At 43.4% G+C, this 17,836-nt stretch overlaps 1 protein-coding gene and 1 non-coding gene across 2 annotated transcripts in view; both read left to right on the top strand.

Moving 5' to 3' along the window:
- The first annotated feature begins 134 nt into the window (after positions 1 to 134).
- On the top strand, positions 135 to 299 carry LOC115802056 (U1 spliceosomal RNA). The gene has a single exon (XR_004022437.1). It is a non-coding gene; the product is annotated as a U1 spliceosomal RNA (small nuclear RNA).
- Positions 300 to 6,913: 6,614 nt separating this feature from the next.
- The window catches only part of MOXD1 (monooxygenase DBH like 1), an 81,580-nt gene continuing 70,657 nt past the window's right edge, over positions 6,914 to 17,836 (top strand). Inside the window, exon 1 of the mRNA XM_022556764.3 lies at positions 6,914 to 7,247. Within this exon, the coding sequence (XP_022412472.1) occupies positions 6,984 to 7,247 (264 nt within the window). The 5' untranslated portion in view covers positions 6,914 to 6,983. The remainder of the gene's footprint in view (positions 7,248 to 17,836) is intronic.

Here is a 17,836-nt window from a genome sequence, read left to right as displayed (position 1 = left end):
AGTTTTAGAAACTTGTGTCAAGAAAAGCTCCAAATATTTGTAGCAAATTGATTTCCTGTGGGTTTTTGTTTATTTTATTTATATTCAATAAAAATACTACCAGTAGAGTTGTTTGATAAGAGATGTAAAAAAAAATACATACCTGGCAGGGGAGGTACCATGATCTCGAAGGTAGTTTTCCCAGGGGGAGGTTTATCCGTTGCCCTTTGGATGTGCTGACCCATGCGATTTCCCCAAGTGTGGGAAACTTGACTGCATAATTTGTAGAATTTGGGGGACTGTGTTTATGATTTCCCCAGAAAAACAAAGAGGTGTAAAGAAGTTTCTAAGACATGTGACAGTTTATGGTTATTAATAAATATTTAATATTGTAAGAAATTTCTTCCTTTACAGTTGAGAGAAGATCCTGTTGTCTTTGCTTTTATAGAAGTTGAAAAACGTTTTTCCCCCAGTTTCCTTCAAATAGGGAGAAAAAAAACACTGATTTCATAAAGTTACTCTAAAGATTAAATGTGACAATTCATGTAACATGCCTGCGTCACTTTAATAAACATATTGGTATTATTGTGATGATCGTTATCATTATTATGATTTTACTTCTAAGGCTATCAATACTTGGCTCTCCCCATATCCTCATTTTAACAGTTATTCTTTATTCTTTTGGTGTCTCAAGCTCACTGTTGGCATTAGTTTTACCAAATATTAACTTCCATAAACACATGGGAAGGTGAAGAGTAGAGATGAAGAGGTCGTGAATACAGGGAAATTCACCTCAAGAGTAGGGCTCCCTAGAAATTACCCTCTGGTCATGCTCCTGTGTTCTCATTATTATTAATGGTTTTACTCCTAAGGCTAATTTTGTAATGGCCTGGGGTTTTGATAAACTCTTTTTGGGCAAACTCTGCTGTAAGTGAGGTGATTGACCAGCAGTTATCTAGTCAATTAACAGTGACAGTCAACCTGATTATTTGTTTTATTTGTTTAATTACCTAAAGAAAAAAAAGCTGCCTTTTGAAGACCAAATTGTGTTTATGTAAGGCTAAGTCGATTAATCTTTAATTTCTAAGTTAATTAATCTTTAATTTCTTTAACTTCTAATTTGGATATTTAAGTGTAGAAATTTCCAAAGAACTGAGACTAGAGCTTAGATTTAAAAATGAAAAGAAATAAAATCTTGCAGCATAGGAAATAAACACACACATTTTTCCTTTTTTATTCAAGAATTGATTAGAGAGCTTCAAAACCTAGTTTAACACTCATTCCCAGACTATGTCTTATATTTGCCAGTTTCCACATGGAAAAATAATTGCTAATTATTCCAGTTTTGCATTTAAGGGAACCTCTTTTCATTATTTATCATGCTTAGTAATAATTGTAATGACTTTCATTATTTTTTTATTTATTATGTTTTAGGCTGCTTTGGGTCTTATTTGCAGCACGCGGGGTCTTCATTGAGGCATGCAGGATCTTTTGTTGCAGTGGCACCCAGGCTTCTCTTTAGCTGTGGCTTGCGGGCTCCAGGGCACGTGAGCTCAGTAGTTGTGGTGCGGGGCTTGGGATCTTAGTTCCCCTACCAGGGATGGAACCCGAGTCCCCTGCATTGGAAGGTGGATTCTTTACCACTGGACCACCAGGGAAGTCCCCCATTATGTTTTTTAATAATTACATTTTTATATTTCTAGTCTTTATGGTTTTTCATTATAGTATAGATTTCTTTAATTTTTTCCAAAAACCTCATATGGAGTTTTGGAATCAAGTAGTACTGAATCATCTCATTCATATTCAGTTTTTGAACTTGATGCTGGTTGCTCATTTCGACTAAGTACGTAGACCTTTCTTGAAATTGATGGTTATAGAAGCATAAGCCCATAGAAGCACAAGCATTTAAAATACCAAATCCACTGTACAACCAGAAGGGTAATATCTAAGGAGAATATTACTGTACTCACAATGACTTCTTTCTCCCAACATGTTCACAGAAGTTAAAATTTGGTAAACCAATACCAGTGGTGGGCATGAGACATCCAAAAGAATAACTGTTAAGAGCAGGATGTGGGAAGAGCCAAACATTGTTAATTTTGTCAGGCAACCACCTTTCCTGCTTGTATCTATTAAAAAAATTGTAACTTTGAATAACAATTCACTTCTCTCTAGGACTTGCTAGCTTTGGCTGCAAGATGAGAGTATGGACTGCAGGGTCCTTGAGGTTCCTTTCAAGGCAAGTCCTAGGATATTCCTAGGACTAACTCAGCACATTTTATCACCCCTCATTTCTCCTCCCATAATCATTGACAGCTTCAGTTGCTTCACTGCCATAGAAACTAAATTTAGAGAACATGGTTATTTTTCTTCATCTAAAGATCACTCTGATAAAGAGCACAATTCCGGGGTCTATTGCTCTCATCAACGCCCAAACAACGTTTTAAAAAGGCTTTACAATGCTATAGGCTGAGTGCTGGTATAAATCGATTTCTTCCCTACCACGGTATTGATACACATCATAGTTACTTGTAAATGGAAATTCTAACAGATGGTCACTAGTGATAAAAAAAAAACAAACAGTGTTATTATTTTTTTCCTCTAAGAAAATTTTATTACTTTTTCTAGTTGAAACAGTTTGATTTCAGAGCGTGGTTTATAGATAACACCGAAGTGCAGGTTTTGCACAGAGAAAGTGGTTTGCTTGTTGTTATCTTCATATGGAGGGATTTTCAAGGCCAACTAGCACATATTTTCAAAGTAACCTCAAGAACTCAGTTAAGCCCATTTCAGTTTTTTAATAATAAAAATAAATGCACTTCTTCGTCCGTGCCACCATCATCATTGGTATCATCCATTATTAAAGTAAGGAGTATAATATTGGGCTAATAGCGGATCACGGCATCTGGCTCGTGTGAAAAATAACAGCCCAGCTGAAAGTTTCATGATGATGACCTGGTAGCTTTAAAAATTACTTTTTTTTTTTAGTGGATATGAGGTGAGAGCTAAGGAAAGTATGTAGTCAAAAAAAAAAAAAAGAAAGCAAGAAACCAAAGTTCTATTTTTGGCTTTTCTGCCACTGACTCACAGTATTAACTTGAACCAGTGGCCAACTTTCGTCTACTAACTAAGCCTATCCACACAAGAGGCTTAGTTAACAGATGAAATGAGAAATGCTTCAGCTTCCCTCTTTGAATGCTGGAGAACTGCTGAGATCACTTATATAAATATTTTTCTTTGAGCTCCCTAGAAGACAGGAACTTTATAAATATTTAGTTTTATTGTTGCACCTTAGGTACAAGTAGACGGGAAATTATACTCCCATACTTAAGTAAGAAATAACCTATTTCAGGTAATCCTGGTTCATACCAAGGACTTTGCATTGGCTTGTTAGGGTCTCTTGAGCTTTCTTTTTTTCCATCCTCCTCCGCCCTTGCAGTTGACAAACGTGGAAATATAAATAAACCTTCCACAGCAGCGCGGGTTCCAAGGTAAGGAAGCCCAGCATGGATGCAGACACGCTGGCTGATGGCAAGCTGTGTATCAGAATGGGTAAGGATTCAAAATACACATCACATTTAGAATTCCTGATTGAAAAGTGTGAAAAAATGATTCATTTTTTAAGAATGAGTAATTTGGTTGAATGTTCTGAACTCAAGAAGGACCTCACTGACTCTCTAGTTTTGTATTTTGTTTCTTTTTTAGATACAATGTGTAGAGAAGAAACCTAAAAAATGTGATGGTAACCAGCAGGTTTAGAGTCACTCTGTTTATTTCAAGAGGAGTTTTACAAAAGTAATTCACCTGTTTCTTTGCAAATTCTTATTCAACAGGCTCTTCCTTCAAGGTTTTAATGGCACTAGGTTCTGGAATGATGTTCTCGGAATTCATACAAGTGTTATTTTTGGATGGTGGAATTTCAGGTGATTTTTTAAGTTTACTTTCTTATTCATATTTTTTTGCATTTCCTGATCTTTTGCTTTAAATAAGGAGCAACTATCATTTTTACAAAAACAATAGTTAAAAAAGTAAATTTGAAACCTCTTGCCACTGATTTCATTCTCTTCTCGGCTCTATACCCTGAGTTTTTAATGGACCTGTGATTTCTTCCTGCTTTCCTTACAGATTTAAGACAAGCAGTTGTACAGTAATTAATTTCCCAGCTGGGAAACTGCAACTTTATGCAACTGAGCGGGGAGATGGTATTGATCTAGGGAACTCAGGCAGCTTATAAAGCACACTTAGATAAAATTGTCTCTTTTGTCTTCATTTACTGGGGTAATTCAAGCCAAGGCAGAATGGGTCTCTTGAGGATGAATTATGCTAATGATGTTCTGTTTGTTGACCTAATCTCAACACGATTATATTAGTTTTAATAGTTCTTAAGCACTCAGGGTGTTTTGGATGCAATGCCAGTTACAGACAAGCAAAGGGCAATAACTTCACCCTCAACATTCTGACTTTATGAAAGAATAAAGACCATTTAAGACTTTCTCTTTTGTGTATTCATATATGGTCTCCTTTTCTATTTTTGCCTCAATACCAGGGCAGAGCAGAACATTCAATCATATCTGGGGGCCAAGCTTTCCCTCCACAGCCCATCTTTGTTAAGAGGATGCTTCCGGGAGGATCTGAAAATGCATCTATTTATTCTTCCTACAAGTATTTATTAAGCACTATTGCATGTTCATCCATATTCTAGGCAATGTGCTAGAACAAGGAACCAGAATCTGTTCCTGACTTAAAAGGCTCCTGGAGGAAAACAAGCATATGGACAGACACTGAAATGTTAGGGGTGCCATCATGAGGTCTGGACAGAACATTCCATGGGCATGGGTACCACTGTGGAGGGGTCAATGCAATCTGACGGACATGTGGGAAGAAGGATCTGAAAATACTTCGAAGAATGGTGGGAAGAAAAGGCAAGTGTGGCAGAGTGTGAGCAACCTGAAAAGGCACAGTGATGGGAAACAGCAGGGCTCTCTTTTGAGGATTCTAGAGGCAGCTTTTATGTGTCCGGTTGGAAGTGGGTGAGTGACATGGCAGTGATGGAAGGTAAAGCTAGAACAGTAAACAGGGGTCAGATTCCAGATGTGAATTTGGGATTTATATAACAAACCCCAGGAAGCAGATGTAACCATATATTCCAGGCTCCTCTATGCTAGGGATAAAAGTGGGGTCAAAAAACAGGAAGTTTGCCTTTGATCACTCTGCAGTAATATAACTCCCCTGAAATGCCTGTGCCTCACATGGTACCAAGACCCACTCTTCTTGGCCTCCATGTCCACCATTTTGTTCCTCTCTCTCCACATTCCCTTTCTCTTCCTGGCCAGAGCAACAGCAGTAGCCATGCCCCTGTGCTTGTATAAATGCAGTTCTAAGGATGCGATTCTTAGTTTGCTGAAGTTGATGTCTGCCCAGGGAGCCCTGTTGCAGCTGGTAGTTCATACTCTCAATGCCTCAGTTCTTTAAAGGCTTCACAGGCTCTTTTATTTCTTGCCTTATCCCAAGGTTTCAATATTGCTTTACTCTGATGGTGGTCTGTTGTCATTGACTAAACCTGTAGACTTCAGTCCCCTCTCTGCTTGGGATGAGTCTCTTCTCAAGCAACTCCCTGAACTCCCTGGTAAGCAGATCCGGTGGAAGGTTGCTTTCCAGAATTAGTCAAATATGCCCGAATCTTTGGGAGAGCACAGTTTTGATGCATGGTGGCAATTCTGGAAAAGTTATGGGAAAAGGAATGGCAAGAGAAAATAGGAGCAGGAAAAAACAGGCTGAAACATGACTCGAAGAGAGAGAATTAATATAAGCAGCTTGTGTGGAGCCTCCAAATCCAAAGTAAATAGTACATATTTGTAGTATTCTTCTTACCCATATTTTTTAAATCTGATATCTTATTTTTATATTTTGTATTATTTGTATTTTATAAGCCACCTTAGAACTTTTTTGAAACATGGCAGAATATAAATAAATGAATAAATAAAGAAGGTAATTTGCAGTTGCCACACGGAGTAATTAGCATTCTGAAGACAGGAGTGATGTGGTCAAAGGTAGAGACAAAAACACTTTTTGATAAACATGACTATGGCCAGAACTTGAAAGAGCAGGAAACGAGGATATCAAATTAAAATCTAACTCCCAAATGATGCTTCAACCCTGACCTATTTGCTGATGGCAGAGTGGTTTGGCAGAATTTTGTCCCCTCAAGACCAAACCAAATCAAACAAAAACCAGGCAGAAGGAGGCAAGCCTGAAGGTGCTGACTCCTGCCGTCAGGAACCAGATCTCCCCAGACTCGATGAAAGGGTGAAAGGTGCTGACTCCTGCCGTCAGGAACCAGATCTCCCCAGACTCGATGAAAGGGTGAGAGAGATGCGCTGGACGAGGTGAACCGTGTTCCCGGCGTGGTAGAGGCATCGCTGTGTTCAATGGTTTCGGAAAATCGACAGCAGCGAATACCGAAATATTAAGCGGTTAACCCTGGACGGGACTTTCTCTTACTTGCCCTCCAGCAAACCCAGTATTATCCCTTTGATTACTCGGGTCCTCCCCTCCTCAGTTAAGCTAAACTTACCTTCTCTCGGCAATTCCTTATTCTTTCCCCTGGGATCCCCACCCCCTGGTCCCCAAGACGTGCTCACTCTCCCCGCTCCTTTTCCCTCTGCCCCCGACCCCCTTGCCTCGGCTTCCACCTCCTCCTTTCTCCTTCCAGGACGTCCGTCTCTCCGCTCCCCACTGAATCCCACCTCGGGGACCAAAGCAGGGGCGCGGGGTGGCAGATGGATGGGCGGCAAGGGCGGGACGCAGCCGGAATCGGCGGGACCCGGGCCGACGGGCTGGCGGGCCGCCCGGCCCTGGGAGGGAGAGCGGGACGGTCTGGCCCCTCCCGGCGGGCGGGACGGGGGGCGGTGCCCAGCCGCCGGCTCTCGGCCGCCGCTCGGCGTGCGCCCACCGCGTTCCAGGCGGCGGGAGCCCAGGTGCCGCCAGGCGGGACGCGCCCGAGGATGTGCCGCTGGCCGCTGCTCCTGCTGTGCGGCCTGCTGCCCGGCGCGGCGGCGGGGGGCTCGGGCGGGCCCTTCCCGCACCGCACCCTCCTCGACTCGGAGGGCAAGTACTGGCTGAGCTGGGGCCCGCGGGGCGGCCGGCTAGCCTTCCGCCTCGAGGTGCGCACCGCCGGCTACGTGGGCTTCGGCTTCTCGCCCACCGGGACCATGGCCGCGGCCGACATCGTCGTGGGCGGCGTGCTCCGCGGGCGGCCCTACCTCCAGGTAAGCGCGTCCCCTCTCGGAGCCGCCCCGCCGCGCCCCGGCCGGTCCCGACCCCGGACCACCCGGCTTTCCCTCCGGCCGAGACTGGACGCTGTCGCGCCCCGCCGCCCCGGCGCCCCTGCCCGGCACACGTTTGCCTTCGCCGTCCACTCCTGTAGCCTCCGGCGCCCAGGTTTCACCGATGAGCACGGTGACCCCAGGCAGCTTTTCGTCTCTGAGCACTTTCCTGTCCCCAGCGCCCCATTTAATACATCCCCCAGGTACACACCTGCCACGCACCCCCCCCTTCATCCCTCACAGGAAAGGAGAGGGACCCCGGCTTTGGGGGCCTAACGAGACAGCTCTCAGGGTTGAAGGGACCAGAGAGCTGTAGCATTTGCTGTCTTGCTATCGAGGGTCGGGGATCTCAGAACTTCCCACATCTCGGCTATTCTGAAGCCTCCTGGCTCGCGGGCTGGGTCAGCTACCTTACCCGAGAGATGAATGAAAGGTCCCCAAGAATCGCTAGGAGCTTGCTATTCTGAGAGACGTTTAGGAAGCCGCAAAACATACAAAACCTGGAGTACCCAGGCAAAACCCCCTATTAAGTGGCAAAACTTTTCACTTACTTTAATAGCAAACAAAATCAGTTCGACAGCTACAGTTTTGCTTTGAAAGAGCCCGAGTAGAGTCGTTGCCTGTTCACAGATGTTTTTATGAATAGGAAAACATTTTTTTAAAATTATGAGATGACCAGAATGATTAGGTAGGTAGGTTTTCTGGACATCTTTGTCTGTTCGATCTTGACCGACATTTGGACACTTCTCCACGACGACATAACATCGTGGTAAATATAGTGTTGCTTATCAAAGTTCATCCAAAAATGCTGACCATTGCCAAAAGTCTCTTGATGCAGATGAAAACTAGTTGCTCTGGCATTGTGTTAAGGTTTTGATGATGTTAAAATCGATGTGCACGATGGATTTCAAAGGGCATTTCTCAGTAATTTTATTTCTGACTTCTAAGTTTGGTTTCCACAACATTCTGCAATTGATTTTTAACGCTAATTTTGGCATTGGCCTTTTAACTCCGGCTAGAAATTTAAAAAAATGACAGCAGTAAAAACTTTAAAACCATTCTGTTGTCTATATTTTCATAAATTAGTCCTTTCTTCCCCAAAATAAGGACAACTCCAAGAAAGTAAAGCTATATGAGGATTACACTTTGTTGAAGTCATTGATGTATAAATTTTCTCCTTCTGGAGCATCTCAGACATTAAATTTGTAAACCAAGAATTTGACCCCAAACACAGGCCTCACTAGCTGAATAACTTAGCTCTCTTCTGATATGAAGTAGACAATACCTTATTTAAACACCTGTTGAGCCACATCTTTTTGTTCGTTTGTCTGTTTGTTTTTTTAGGGTGGGGAGAGTCAAATGCCCCTTAACTATCCTTGCAAGTTTTGTTGAAGGGCGCAAGTCTTACTATAGTGATATCATAAAACAGAGCATGTATGCTTTAAAAGATAACTTGATATTGATTTCCCCAGAAGAGTAGCAGTTCTAGAAAGCCCATCCAATTTGATATCAAATGAAAAACTAAGAGTAGAATTCTGTTTCAACATGCCATAATGGGCACACCACAAACACAGGGTTTGTTAAACTACAGTATTTTCACACTGCTGGTGGTTCTTCATAAAGATCACATAAGAATTAATTAAGTGCTCTTTAGATGGGTTTTGAAACATAGAACTTTTCTTAAAGTGATTACTGAACACATATCACTATGAAATAAGCCTTGGAAATGGATCCTTTCCCAATATATTTAATGAGCACGAAGTAGGACTTTCCCCTCTGTTTTTATTCCTAAGGAGATGAAATCTTTATTTTCATGCATAAAGGATCACCATTTTCTTAGTTGACTGACATCCTTTACTATTCCATGTTTTTAAGCATCCCATTCATTTTAGGACATATAATATACAATAAAAATTATGCTTATCAGTTAAGGAGAAAGAAAATTTATTAAAAACTTCTTTAATAAAATGAAAGACCCCAGACACTAAAAATAAAAAGAAATGTATCAGTTCCAGCTGGATCATTCAGGCTGGGTGATTCCATTTCCCAACTCTTGAAATTGTATCTTCCCCCTAGAAACTATTGATTTGAGATTCTTCATGCAATGGTGTGATAAGGGTATCCTCAGCAACTGTACCAAAAGGTAAATAGGGTTGTTAAACATTGTGTATGTGATTTCACTAGTAGACTGAATTTTGTGTAATTTTACTCCCAATAAGAACAAATTTTGGGGCTTCCCTGGTGGCGCAGTGGTTGAGAGTCCGCTTGCCGATGCAGGGGACACGGGTTCGTGCCCCGGTCCGGGAAGATCCCGCATGCCGCGGAGCGGCTGGGCCCGTGAGCCGTGGCCGCTGAGCCTGCGCGTCCGGAGCCTGTGCTCCGCAACGGGAGAGGCCACAGCAGTGAGAGGCCCGCGTACCGCAAAAAAAAAAAAAAAAAAAAGAACAAATTTTGCATGAAACAATACAACAAAAAGCATTGGCTTCTGGGGCACAATGTAGGATGGCATCCGAGTGTATGATAACAACCTAAGTTGACGTCCTAGTCACCTCCCCTTGTGGCTATTTTCCATATATTTTATTTCATCCTTTCTTATTTAATTAAAAAAAACTTGACCTTTACATATTTTTTATTCTTTTATTATGACTTTTAATAATGGTGATTATTAAACTCAGTTTATTATTAAACTGATGACCTTAAACTCTTCTTTTCAATAGAATGTTAACTCCTGGATAATTATATAAGAATAAATCCTAACCAGCCAGGCAGAGAATTGTCGTTGAAACAGATGTCATAAACCCAAATTCATGTCGAGGTCAAGCAGCAAATGTAAAAGAGTGGCAAGTCGTGAGTGGAACAGGCAGGATTGTAATGCAGCAGAGTAGAGGGGAGAGAAGAAACCCGAGTTTTTGCATGTGAATTACTGTTATGTAGAAATGCAAATCGAGTCTTGCCAGATCTTCCGTTTGTTTTTGTTTTTTTGAGAGAAGAAACTTTTAAAAAAAATTTATTTAACTTATTTATTCTTGGCTGCGGTCTTCATTGCTGCGCGTGGACTTTCTCTAGTTGCGGTGAGCGGGGGCTGCTCTTCCTTGAGGTGCGCAGGCTTCTTATTGCGGTGGCTTCTCTTGTTGCGGAACATAGGCTCTAGGCGCGCGGGCTTCAGTAGTTGTAGCATGCAGGCTCAGTTGTTGTGGCTCACGGGCTCTAGAGTGCAGGCTCAGTAGTTGTGGCGCACGGGCTTAGCTGCTCCGCGGCACGTGGGATCTTCCCGGACCACAGCTCGAACCTGTGTCCCCTGCATTGGCAGGCAGATTCTTAACCCCTGCACCACCAGGGAAGTCCCAAGAGAAGAAAGATTTTTAATTTGTGTGTGTGTGTAAGTAAAACCTTCTGATTAGTAAATAGCAGCCACAATTCAAAGTTGTACAAAGCACCCTGTAGTGCGCACATACATACACAATTTCAGTTGAGATATATCCCATGGACAGCTTCATCTGGGACCAAGAGGAAAAGAAGCTAAAGTTAATAAAGAATCAACCCAAATTATGAAAATCCAGAAAAGACAGAGAGGCAGGTCCCATTTCTCTTCAGGCCAGATTTATTCTGTGTCAAGAAACGTCCAGTGTCAGCGGGGACCTTGCCCCTTTTGGTTGTCTGTCATTGTGTAACGAAGCACCCCGTACCACAGTGGCTTATTTTGCTCACAAAGCTGCAATCTAAGCAGGACTTGGTGGTGACAGGTCTTCTTTGCTCCACGTGGTGTCAGCTCCAAGGTGAGTGCTTGAGTCACCTGGAGGCTCTCTCACTGGTTTGTCTGACTATTGGCTGGACCTCCGCTGGTACTGTGTCGGGAACGTGGCCTCTCCATGTAGCTGCCTGGCTTCCTCCCAGCAGAGTGGCTGGGTCCCAAGAGTGAACATCTTGAGAGGCCCAGGTGGAAACTGGATGGCCCTTTATAATTTAGCCATGGAATCACGGACTGTGTCTTCTGCTGTAGTCACAGCCCCACTGGATTGAAGAGAGAATGTAGACGCCACCTCAACATCATGCTGGGGGGAGGTCACATGGGAGGGGAAGATATTAGTGTGGCCATCTTCGGAAAATCCATGCAACCACACCCATCGTTACCAACTTGCCAGTTCCCTTCCACCACCGCTTCTGAGTACCTGTCACCATGTAGTCACCCTCTCTTGACACTGCTCGGTTTGGGAGGCAAATGCTTACTTTTTCACCTCTTTCCTTACCACCCCCCTTCACACACACACACACACACACACACACCCGCGTTACTCACAAGAAGTTAGTGAATAGTTAGCCTCCCAGTCCCCATTCCTTCCACCCCTCCCCCCAGAAAAAGAGTTCTAAACCTCCACAAACCCACATTTTTCAGTGGTTGCCCATCGCTAATTCAGGGCTGGACCCAATGAGACTGTCTCCGGAGGGCAGCGCGACATTTGCTTGTAGAGTTGTGGAGTGAAAAATCAGATTTTGATTTCCTTGCCTCAAGGCAGTATACTGGCTTGGACATCCTTAAAACCACACCCAGAGATGAGGTATTGTGGAAATTTGCCCTGCCCGTTTTGTAACCCTCCAACCCCGTCTGGAGACATTTCTTCAAATGGTGTATAACCAGGTACCATCAAAATGGTAAAGAAAAGAGAGAAACGGGGTTGTGAAGTAAAGCCCGTCCCAGGGTGCCCTGCTGGGTAAGTTGCTCTGGATCGGGTTACACTTGGGGACACGTTACCCCTGGGATGCTGCTGAGGTCAGTTTTGAGACAGTGTGTTTCACAGAACAGCCAGGGGTGGGGGTGGGAAGCGGTCTTTCCTCTTGCCTCGGCTTTGGAAAGCCTCACTATTTTGTCTCAATGAATTAACTCAACTCACTTCCCTGATGCACTCAGTTCGTGTCCTTTCCTTGTACTTTGCCCCTTTTTGACACAGAGTGATCCCACCCCGACCCAAGCCACTTAGCAACTGTGAGTCCCCATTTGGGGGAAGTAATCTGGGTTGATGAATGCCTAGCTTGTGTGAGTTGGAGAAGAGGGTAGCATTGTCAGATGTGCCTGTTGAATTTGCACAAAAATGGATTCACTCTTCCTTTGGGGGTGTAAATCGCTGGGGAATGGAGGCTGAAACCTATGTCATCATTTGTTACAGCCTTGCTGGTTGGCCGTCGCTAGGACTGAAACTTTTCTGTGATGAGAAGGAAGTCTTCAGCAGCGGGGTAATTGCTGCAGGGCTTCTCCCTGAGGAAATGCTCGGAAATTATGCTGTGATTTGAAATCACAGAAAACAGTGAGCATTCTTTGTGGTTAACGATGTGCTTCTTTTAAGTGCACCGGGGCCAACGGCAACAAAGAAATGTTTGGAAAGCAAATTGAAAAGCTGTAAGGGAAAGGCGAAGAGAGTGTGCAACCCTGACACAGCTCAGCTGGGGCTTTGTTAAGAGATATTTATAAATCTTCAAATTATGTCCTCTCCCCCCCCCCCACCATCAATTTCCAGATGATAAAGGGACCTCTCCAAGCTTCATGCTTTGTGCGTTAGTAATAAGTACACATGCACCAATGTAAGCTGGAACAGGAACACACCAGGATACTCTTCAGCCGTGTGGTTCTCCCTGGAAGAGCAGAGATTTCATAGCGCCAGCCTGAGGAAAGGGCAGAGTAAGAGCGAAGAGAACAGTGCACCTGAATTGACCATCAAGGTTTAAGACTTCAGGCAACCAACAGCCTATTTCTGGATTCTTGGAAGGAGAGGCAAGAATCCACTTCAAAGAAAGTGAACGGTGGTTTATTAATTCATCATTTGTAATAGAGCCTTATTAAAATAAAGTTGCTGGCAAAAGGAATGAATTCATTATATATCATGTTTCTGGAAATGTTTGATCCATATGTAAAAACAAAAAACAAACAAAAAAACACCTCTGTCTATGGATGCCTCACAATGCTGCTTATTGTAACTTTTAAAAAATAATTAGTACAGAACTTTTTTTTTGTGGTAAATATTTTTTGTTTATTGAAGTATAGTTGATTTACAATATTGTGTTAGTTTCAGGTGTAAAGGGATGCAGTTATATATACATCCTTTTTTTATATTCTTTTCCATTATGGTTTATCACAGGATATTGAATATGGTTCCCTGTGCTCTACAGTAGGACCTTGTTGTTTATCCATCCTGTCTATAATGGTTTACACCTGCTGACCCCAGCCTCCCACTCCATCCCTCCCCGCAACCCCCCCCCCCCCCCGCCTTGGCAACCATAAGTCTGTTCTCTGTGTCCATGAGTCTGTTTCTGTTTTGTAGGTAAGTTCATTTGTGTCATATTTTAGATGCCACATAAAAGTGGTATCATATGGTATTTGTCTTTGTCTGACTTACTTTACTTAGTAGGATAATCTCTGGGTTCATCCATGTTGCTGCAGATGGCATTATTTCATTCATTTTTAAGGCTGAGTAATATTCCACTGTATCTATATATACCACATTTTCTTTATCCATTCATCTGTCAATGGATATTTAGGTTGCTTCCATGTCCTGGCTATTGTAAATGGTGCTGCTATGAACACAGGGGCGCATGTATCTTTTCAAATTATAGTTTTGTCCGGGTATATGCTCAGGAGTGGGATTGCTGGATCATATGGTAGTTCTATTTTTAGTTGTTTAAGGATCCTCCGTACTGTTCTCCATAATGGCTGCACCAACTTACATCCCCACCAACAGTGTAGGAGGGTTCCCTTTTCTCCACACTCTCTCCAGCATTTGTTATTTGTAGACGTTTTAACGATGGCCATTCTGACGGGTGTGAGGTGGTAGCTCATGTAGTTTTGATTTGCATTTCTCTAGGAATTAGTGACGTTGAGCATCTTTTCACGTGCCTGTTGGCCATCTGTATGTCTTCTTTGGAGAAATGTCTATTTAGGTCTTCTGCCCATTTTTTGATTGGGATGTTTGTTTTGTTGTTGGTGGCAGTATGATAAAAATTGAGCTGTAACCCAAGTGAACTCTTTGGGGTCCTCAAAAAAATGTTCAGATTGTACAGGGGTCCCGAGATGGAAATGCTGGCATGTCACTGGTGTCTGTCAGTCAGGCAAGGGATGCGTGATGAGCCGAGTGGTTCATCCAGTGAAAGTGCCCCACGCACAGTTCAGTTCAACCTCTTTTTCCCCTATTGTTATTTTTTTCCTTTGTGTGGGTTCCCGGGAGTGGAGTTTCCAGATTAAGAAGCAAAAAGGCTTTGGAAGCTCCCCACTCCAACTTATAATTACATATTTAAACATTTTAAAATTTTATTTTAATTTTTTTCTGGCCATGCTGCAGAGCTTATGGGATCTTAGTTCCCCAATCAGGGATTGAACCCGGGCCCTCAGCAGTGAAAGCACCGAGTCCTAACCACTGGACCGCCAGGGAATTCCCTAAACATTTTTTTTTAAACTGTGGTAAATTATATGTAACATAAAATTTACTGTCTTAACCATTTTTAATCGTATCTTCCCAAACTGAAACTCTGTCCCCATTAACCACTCAGCCCCCCATCCCCCTCCCCAGCCCCAGGCAACCACGAACCCATGCTCTGTGTCTGTGGATCTGCCAGTTCTGGACGTTTCCCATCAATGGATTCACACACTGTGTCTGGCTTCTCTCACTGAGCATCGTGTTCTCAGGGTCCATCCATGTGGTAGCGAGGGTCAGGGCTTCACCCTTTTCGTGGCTGAGGGACGTCCCCGTGTGTGGAAGGACACGGTGCGTTTCTCCATCTGGTGATGGACACTCAGGCTGTTTCCACCTTCTGTGCTGCTGTGCACACACACGTACAGGTTCGCTTTGGAAGTTTGTAGGTTTGTGTTGCTAAGCCCCTTCCCCTGGCTGGTCCCCACTGGCATGCTCTTCAGCAAAACTGCCTCATCGGTCCCGGGTCCCGAGGACGATCCTGTTGCTGAACGAGGGGGAAGGGCTGCGTGTGTTTGGGTTCCCGCAGGTTCTTTCCCTTCTGCTCCCGCTGACCATTTACTCTTCCAGGGCCACGGCGGTGAAGACTAGGTCCTCGGCGGGCGCCCCCCGCACGTCTTCCAGGATCTGCTCCACCGTGGGGGGCGCCGGGCGGGTGGGCAGCACCGCCCACTTCTTGGCCTTGGAGCCCATCCCTGGCGGCAAGCCTTCAGCCGCAACCGCGGCCCAGTGGCCACTAGTACAGAACTTTTAAACACAGAATATTTCTCCAGGAAACCTCTTCCCAATCTATGTCTTTTTAACTTGTTAAATTTTAAAATAAACTGGGGAAAAAAAGCTTCACATTAGGACAACATACAGCACACACATAAGCAGAGAATTCTACAAAAATAAAAATAACTTCAAATATATCACTTTTTGTTAACTGTAAAAATGGGATTATATATGAGTGCTGTGCAAATAATGTATAGACCAAATTTAATTTACTACTGAGGTCTTTTGTAGTCATCTAATGTAGCCAAAAATTATGAGAAAATCTTTAAACAATGTTTGCTTTTACAAGTTAAACGTTGATGTTTTGGGCATTTACTTGCTGCTCGTAAGAGCTCAGAGTTCAGTTGATTCCCCTTAAATTTCCTAAACCACCCCCGCCCCAATTTTACGGTTAAGAAACTAGGCCTTAGGTACCTATTAAACGACTTGTTGGAAGCCATACAGATCAGTAGCCTGGATTCATTTCCTCTCAGTCCTGGTTTGGTGGTCTTTCTTCTCCTACAAGCAACTGGTATCTTACATAAAAACATATTAACAGTTTTCTTCCTCAATAGTGAAAAAACATGTTAATAAAATGCGTTTTTAAAAAGTGATAAAATCATAGTATCTCTCTCACTACTTTTGTGGTACTATGAATGCCATAGATATACATTTCTATGATGTGATTTTTCATTCATGGAGTTCTTGGGTTGTTTTTTGGCTGTGTAGGGTCTTAGTTGCGGCATGCGGGGTCTTCGTTGAGGTGTGTGGGATCTTTCGTTGTGGTAGCGGGCTTCTCTCTAGTTGTGACGTGCGGGTTTTCTCTTCTCTAGTTGTGGCGCACGGGCTCCAGGGCGCGTGGGCTCTGTAGTTGGGGGTGCGTGGGCTCTGTAGTTGGTGGCGCGTGGGCTCTAGTTGAGGTGCACGGGCTTAGTTGGCCCGCAGCATGTGGGATATTAGTTCCCTGACCAGGGATGGAACCCTTGTCCCCTGCACTGGAAGGTGGATTCTTTACCACTGGACCACCAGGGAAGTCCCTCATGGAGTTCTTAATATATGCCATACATTATGATAAGTCCTTAAAGTGTGTTATCTCATGTAATTCTCACAATAGCCCTATAAGGTCAATATCTTATTTCTCCCATTTTGTAGATGTATAAACCTGAGGCTCCAGGCCACACAGCACGAGAATCATTTGGGACTTGCATATGACTGTTTTAGTAAAGTACTCACCGATAGGCAGAGAATGTTAGAATGTGCATTCATTCACTTGACCAATATTTATGGAAGGTTTATTGAACAGTTCTAGATGCTGGGGATATAGCATTTAGTGGGAGGAAATCAGTGGTATCAGGGGGCTCACATTTTGATGGGGGGTAAACAGATAAACAAGCAACAAAAATATCAGAAAGTGGTAACTGCTGTGCGGAGAATTAAAATAGGGTGATGCGATAAGGAACAACAGTGTGGCTGTTTTAGACTGGGATGCTTAGAATCAAAACGCGGAGGAAAACAAATATCCCAAGTTTAAAGGTTGTCTTTCAAGATTAACCATAGTGTTTACAATTCAAAATATCATATACTATGAAGAAGATTATCTGGCATGGGCATCAAAGGACTCAGTAGACCTTGAATATAGGAGACTGCCTACCCGGAGGAAATATAATTAACGTGTCTGAACCGTATGAGCTCTCTTTTCTATTTCTGTGGCATTGTTACACAGATGTTTAGTAAGCTCAACTAGAGTCTTTCAGGCTTTGATCTAGAGACTCGGTGATTTTATTTTATTTTATTTTATTTTATTTTTGCGGTATGCGGGCCTCTCGCTGCCGTGGCCTCTCCCGTTGCGGAGCACAGGCTCCGGACGCGCAGACTTAGCGGCCATGGCTCACGGGCCCAGCCGCTCTGCGGCATGTGGGATCTTCCCAGACCGGGGCACGAACCCGTGTCCCCTGTGCCGGCAGGCGGACTCTCAACCACTGCGTCACCAGGGAAGCCCAGACTCAGTGATTTTATAGGAGTTTCTTTCTTAATACCAGGTATGAATGTTTTTCTCTTATACTCTGTGTTCTTTCTCGTCTTCAATAATATGAGAGAGCTAAAGGACTTTGAGAAGCTAGAGCAACAAAACCACATGCGTCTGGGGAAGATTTCCACCTTTCAGGCAATTTTTAGACTAAAACTTGGAAGTCTCAGTTTCTTAGATACAACTAAATTGCTACCATTTTTCCCCCTGCAAACTTCATGCACAGAAACCCACTCATACAAGGAAGTTCTTGGTAGATGAAACCATGTAGAAGCAAGGCCTCTGGTACTTTGGACATC

Source organism: Delphinapterus leucas, chromosome 12 (assembly GCF_059928025.1).
Source record: "Delphinapterus leucas isolate spDelLeu-1000000601 "Yukka" chromosome 12, BTC_Dleu_Yukka2, whole genome shotgun sequence".
Taxonomy (NCBI): domain Eukaryota; kingdom Metazoa; phylum Chordata; class Mammalia; order Artiodactyla; family Monodontidae; genus Delphinapterus; species Delphinapterus leucas.
Note: the sequence above shows the minus strand (reverse complement) of the source record. Positions and strands in the feature narration are given on the sequence as shown.